Raw genomic sequence first — 6,522 nt, 5'->3', positions numbered from 1 at the left:
AAGAAAGAAAAACAAAGTAGAACCTGCAAATAAGAGACTAAAGAAAATGAGAAAAACAACAGATAAAAAGCATGGGATGTGGGAACTACTCCTGAGCATATACAAGGCAACTTAAATGGGTGTCCAGGCATGGAGCCCTCCAAAAAAGGAGTGAGGATTAGGGATTGGCTAGCATCCTGAGAGAGAGCTATTGTAGGCCATTAATTACAGTAGTAAAGAGCAAAAACGTTTTCATAAGAAGATACACACATTTGTAGGTGTTGAAATCATTTTAAGGTTCACTTCGGTGAACGTCATTAGCCACTTCACTTTTTGGGTACTTTCTTTGGGGAGCTCTGTCCCACAGACTGCAACACCTTAGCTCTTTGAATTTTCAGAGACGTTCTTTTTGTGTCTAGGCCATAATTGAACCACCAAAAAAAACCCTGACCAGAATGGATGGCATGTCAAGGATGCTTTTTCTTTGACCTCTGTAGTATGGCTGCAGGCCCACCCATATTTTTGCCATATGGGAGGGACCTGCTAACACAAGGGGCAATTGTAGAGGGCTAATGAATCAGCCCTAATCCATCTCTCTGAATCTTAGCAGAAGTCCATTCCAACTTTCCAATACATTTATGGTATTCTTAATGTTGCTGATTAGGAATTGAAAAATAATCGAATACACTCACTGTATTTAGAGACACTTCTAATATTAACTGAAATGTTTCTATTTATAGTTGTTAAAATAAAGCTAAATAATCAATTTACCTGGTAGAGACATTAATGAAATGTATAATTTACTTTTCTTAATCTCATAGGTGGGTTTGCTTTTGTATATGAAGCTCAAGATCTTGGAAGTGGCAAAGATTACGCTTTAAAGGTAATGTGTGTTTAAATCACTTTAAAGATTGAAATGTCTTTTGACTCAGTGCATTAGCATGATGGTCACTGTAGTACGTGTGTACATACAAAACTAAAGTCTGAGCTGAAGGATTTTCTCCATTGCTTACTGTACCAGTCCAGATGATTCACATACGCACATTCCTCTACTGTGTAAACGGACACAGAAAATACTTAACTTTGTCAAAACCAACATGTACAAGGTGATGGGTGATAACTAGGCATGTCAGAGGGGCAGTAGTAACTTGTTTGTATTGGTTTATAAAGATATATCTCAGAGGATGTATCTTTGTCTGGCCTAGGGAAGAACGGAAAATCCCGCCATTCACTGAGCTGGTCCATTGATATGGGCATACGTATATTGGTGGTCCGATAGTCTGCGGGATACTAGTACTGTACATGAATATAAGCTGAAATCATGACTGAAGTGTGTTTATCAGACATGTCTGGGGAGTGGGTAAACCAATTTCTCAAAGACAAACAAGCAAACAAAGACGTCTAGCCAGGTGTCCTCAAAGTCGATGGGCCATCACCTACCAAGTGGCCATTCTTTGGCAAGGAAGGGGGGCAGGAATAAACAGATCTTCATCCGAGGGCAGGTCTACACTAGAAGCGCCACATCAGCGCAGCTGCAGCACGTCTGGTGAAGACGCTCTATGCCGACGGGAGAGCGCTCTTCCGTCGGCATAATTACTCAGCTTCCGCCTCTTGCGGAGGTGATCTCAGCAGGTGAGCATCTCCCTCCGACATAGTGCTGGTCTGGACAGTGCTTAGGTCATGGTAACTTGCATCGCTCACGGGGGTGTCTTTTTCACACCCCTGAGTGACGTAAGTTAGATTGACTTAAGGGCTGGTCTACACTACTGCTTAGCAGACAACAGCATGAAACCTCTTTCACCATGAGACTGCATGACTCCAACCTCTCAGCGGGAATGAACTTTCTCTAGGGGTAATCCTCAGGAAAATGCATTTCAGAAGGGGGAACTGGACCATCAAGTGAGTGGCAAGAACACCCAAGTTATCTCTCCCAGTCCATCTCTCTCTTTCACCTAAGAGAAGAGAGAGAGGCACTGTTGTCAGAAAACCACAACCACTCTGTAGGTGCCAAAAGTTACAGCTACCCAAATCTCCAGTCTTTCTCTCCTCCCTCTGCCACCAGAATGGAATTACATTTATTAATGCATAAATCAGTAGCAAATTGGAAGTGTGGGGGACACTATATTTAATATCCACATCAATAAAACCAGGAAGAATGGTAGTGATGGTCATATTTAATTCCATTAAAAATTCCCTTGAATCTGCTGCACAAGTTTCTTTACTGTAGCAAAACATCCCAGAAGTCCAGAAGACTGCTGTAGAACTAACTTCCAGAACTAACTGCTATGTGCAGTAGTGCAAGCATGATTCTAGAGGCTGCGCTCCCAGAGAGAGAGAGAGAGAGAGAGAGAGGATATAGATCAGTGGTTCTCAACCAGGGGTACGCAGAGGTCTTTCAGGGGGTACATCAACTCATCTAGATCAGTAGTTCTCAACCTATGGGGTCGTGAGCCCCAGAGGGGCCACGGGATGGATTTAGGGGGGTTGCAAGTGCAGGGTCGGTGTTAGAAGGTGGCAAGCAGGATAATTGCCTGGGGGAACCCGTGAAGCTAAGTTACATGCGTCATACCTGGGTGGTGGGGCTTGAGCATCAGACTCCTGAAAGGAGTCTGGAAAGGTTGAAAACCACTGATGTAGATGAACAGAAGGACAGGTGACTAGAAACCTGGTAATTGTTGCGGTGACACGTCCAAGCGGGATCAAGCCAGCTTTGATTCTTGCTCCCTTATCTTGAGAGTTGACGATTTTGTTAGCTCTGATTTTTCCCATGTATGTGTTTTTATAAGTTTATAATACTTCAAAATGGTATACCCTTTTTCAATATTCTTTTTTCTGATACAGAGGTTATTGTCTAATGAAGAGGAGAAGAACAGAGCTATCATTCAAGAAGTTTGTTTTATGGTATCCTTTTTAGGTCAAAATTCAATATTTAGAATAAAGAAATGAACATCCTGAAGACTTAGAAAGCTTCTGGTCTTCACGATCCATATTGACACTGAAAATATTTCTAAAGTATTTCTCCAGTGAAGAAAATCTTTGAAACCTGGGCTTGTAACTCGTTGGTCTGTACCAGGATAAAAGGTTTTCAGTCACATCAGTCCCTTGAGTTATTCAGCTCCTTTTTTGTCGTCTATTCAAATGTTTAGCTAATATTTTAGTGTCATCCATAAAATTGAACTCTGGAAAACTGATGCCAAAGTAACTGTACATCATAAAGAGTTGTGGGTATCAAACTTCCTTTTAAATAAATGATTGCACCTGCTATTTACTCCTTCCTTCAGTGACCAATCATAGGCTAGAGGTCACTAATTGCCAAGCCATAATTTGTGAAGTCAAAGGATGTTTCCAAAATACTAAAGTAAACAGCTGTAATGTTATGCATGGAATGTGAGATAGTGGTTTGGTCTGTCATAATTTCGGAGGGGAAATTCAGAAAATTTGTCATTTTCCAGTTGGATAAAGATTTGTTTAAACTTTCTACTCCCCTTGTTGAGTTAACAACTCTTCTTTTTTCCCTATTGTTGTATGGATATTAGTCTCAAAGGCCTGAAGAGTTACAGGTTTTATAAACTCACTCCCTGTCCAATATTAAACTGTGATAGATAGGTTTGGGGTTGTTTTTAAATAGAGCCCTTGGTTTTACTTGATTATTTGGGAAACACCTCAAAGCATTCATTTAATTCATTTGAAAGTTTATTGGTTAAACACAAGAAAGAACAAGAAATTAAAAGAAGTGTTTATTTTGAAACTGTGGTTGAGTGATTATGCAAAACAGACTTAGTTAGACCTTATCAAAGTCTCTCTCTTTTTGGTGTCAAACTATCAGCCTCTTATTTTCAGAACAGCCTTTCTTTGATGAAAAGGCGAAGGTTAATTTTACTCTGTCCTGATGTGAAGGGCATCTACTTATCCTGTTCTTAACAAGCAGGCAGACTAAAGGTGGAGAAGAGATGGGATAGAAAAGATGGGTAAAATATGGCATTTGTTGATATTTTTGGAACACTGGATCGCTGGTTAGTTACGAGTGGACGCTTTGGCTGGCTAGTCGATCAAGACGCCTGCTGCTTTGACCCTGGTTAGTTACAATGTGGTCAGGGCTGTCATCTGGTTGGATCCTTTCTCCTTAGACAAGGCAGGCTTGGATGACTGCAGAACTGTTAATTTCAGGGTTCGATGAAAAGTCAGGAGTGAGAGAGGCTACGAAGAAAGAAACCGTGGGGCAGAAGATAACACAAGAGAAGGGAATATAATACAGGATCTTACATGCCTTTGTGGTGCTGGTAATTAGCTCTCCCCGCTGGTGGGCTGATGACTGGTTGTCATGATGATGCGATGACTTTCAGCACTCATAGGTGAAAACCAAGTTCCTTAAACAAGAGCGAGGCCAGCCGGCCTTCTCTTCCGGAATAAAGTCCCTTAGAGGAGTTGCGGTGCTGGCAGGTCGGAGGATGCAAGGTGGGACAGGAGATAAGAGGGAGAGCTGAACTGAACTGATCTTTCCCCTACCTCACACGTCTCTTTTTAAGAAACCCCAAAAGGGGAAAAAGTGGGCAGCATAGTTCATCCCCCTCATTATTTTGTTCACTGATTAGGCCTAATATCTGGCACATCTATTTTGATCTGTTATCTTCTGGTTCCTATATATATATATATATATATATATATATTTTTTTTTTAACCAGCATAATTTCAACAGTCCTTGGATTAGATCAGCATGGCCTTTCTGGTTTAGACTAATCCAGTTTCTTTGTCTGGTTCTCATGCAGTTGTAAGCAACTTTGACCAATTTTTCATGGTTATTGTAACATTTTATGAACTTTTGCATACTTTTTACATTTGAGTTCACAAGAGGGGCATGCTTTGTAAGCCCGAGAGTCAGAACACTACTCACAACCCTTGGCCAATACCCTTTTTTAAGCAGCTTGGTTTCATGCATTCATGGCTCAATACACCGGTGGACCCCAATTTTAGACCAGGGTCCCACTGTTCTAGTTTCGATATAAACACATAACCAGATACATTGTAAGCTCCTCAGCCAGTGACTAAGGTCACTTAGGTTTAGTTCTCTCTCTTCCTCCCTCCACCAGAATGAGGAGCCTTGATCCTCTTTTTAATTGAAAGTGAAATTTTAAAAAGCCTTTTATAGTATAAAGTTTTTGATTTTCCTTTTTTATAATCTTGCTTATAATGAAGCTTCTTGGCTCTGATTTTTGAGAGACCTTTTTCTACTTAGTTGAAGGAAAACCATAACAGAAAGGGCACCCCAGGCTAATGTATAGACCTGTGTGGAGGGCACAATGGCCTGCCTTGGTCACACAGCCAGAATGTCAGCAGATGTCCATGATTAAGTCTAGTTGCTGGAGAAGTCTTTTACAAATACCTCTATTGTTGCATTGCACTCATTGTCAAGAGAGACCAAGCTGTATCTAGATCAGAATCTGCATCTTCCAGAGCCTTGTTAACAGGTATTGAGTTTTTTACTCTTGGTGACTTTGCCTGTAGTTCTCATTCTGTTCAGATGAGATACTGGTTAGGTTCTTCTGTTGTGTATGTTAAACACATCCAATTAGACGTGTATGTGAGCTGATTGTGCTTGATAGTCCGAAGAAAATCTCTGACATGCTTAGTTTTTCCTTGAACAAATCCCCAGAAAAAGCTTTCAGGTCATCCTAATATTGTCCAGTTCTGCTCTGCTGCATCAATAGGAAAAGAAGAATCTGATACTGGGCAGGGCGAGTTTCTTCTGCTCACCGAGCTTTGTAAAGGTAAAACCTATTTTTGTTTGTGCGTGGTGTGGCTTGTTTTAGGAATGGAGTGAATTCTTCCAAATGAATACATAGATCTTGAACTGGAAAAGTGCAGTTTTACTACATGGAGAACAGCTAAAACTTATCTAGCAAGACAGCAATTTACCTGCTATTAACTGACTTGTTTTTCATATTTATGGGCCGTTCTGAAAAGGAGCAAGGTGATCAGTTTTTACCGTCCCCTTCATAATCTACCATACTTCTCATAAATTCCCTCTAACTCTTCTCTTTTCAAGGTTAAGCAAGTCAATATTTGCAATCTCTAATTGTCTGTAAATTCCACCACACCTTTAACTACCATGGGTTAGATTAATTACTTGAAGCATTCAGACTTCCATTAGTTGCTTGTTTAGGAGCAGTACTTCCTGGCTAAGGGTGTTGTCCAGTTTTACTCAGCTGGAAGGGTGGTTTCTGACTCACACCCTGGCAGGAGTAGAGAGGAGGGGAAAGAGCATACTGCATCTGTGATGGAGTGTCAGCTGGTATAGTGAAAGGCCCCTTTAAAATGATTCATGGCCAGTTTAGTCATTGATTCCTTGTTGTAAACCCTACGCTGTTCGCTGGTAGCTAATATTGGGCAATAAAATGTCCAGTGGGTATTGCTGGCATAGTCTGATGAAATGAAGGGGCAGTATTTTCATCCTAATGGGATGGAAGCTACGAATGCTTTAAAACTATGAATCATTTGAAGTAAGAATATTTCAATGTCCTTTTTTTTTTTTTTTTTTTTTTTTTT

The 6,522-nt window shown here is 40.7% G+C and overlaps 1 protein-coding gene across 1 annotated transcript in view; it reads left to right on the top strand.

The window, feature by feature from the left end:
- The first annotated feature begins 836 nt into the window (after positions 1–836).
- Positions 837–6,522, top strand: part of LOC112108271 (cyclin-G-associated kinase) — an 88,603-nt gene continuing 82,917 nt past the window's right edge. Inside the window, exons 1-3 of the mRNA XM_024202330.2 lie at positions 837–862; positions 2,821–2,880; positions 5,630–5,744. Of these exons, the coding sequence (XP_024058098.2) occupies positions 2,878–2,880; positions 5,630–5,744 (118 nt within the window). The 5' untranslated portion in view covers positions 837–862; positions 2,821–2,877. The remainder of the gene's footprint in view (positions 863–2,820; positions 2,881–5,629; positions 5,745–6,522) is intronic.

The sequence above is a fragment of the Terrapene carolina genome, unplaced genomic scaffold (genome assembly GCF_002925995.2).
Source record: "Terrapene carolina triunguis isolate 2854851 unplaced genomic scaffold, T_m_triunguis-2.0 Scaffold33356, whole genome shotgun sequence".
Taxonomy (NCBI): Eukaryota; Metazoa; Chordata; order Testudines; family Emydidae; genus Terrapene; species Terrapene triunguis.
This window is presented reverse-complemented; position numbering and strand designations above follow the sequence as displayed.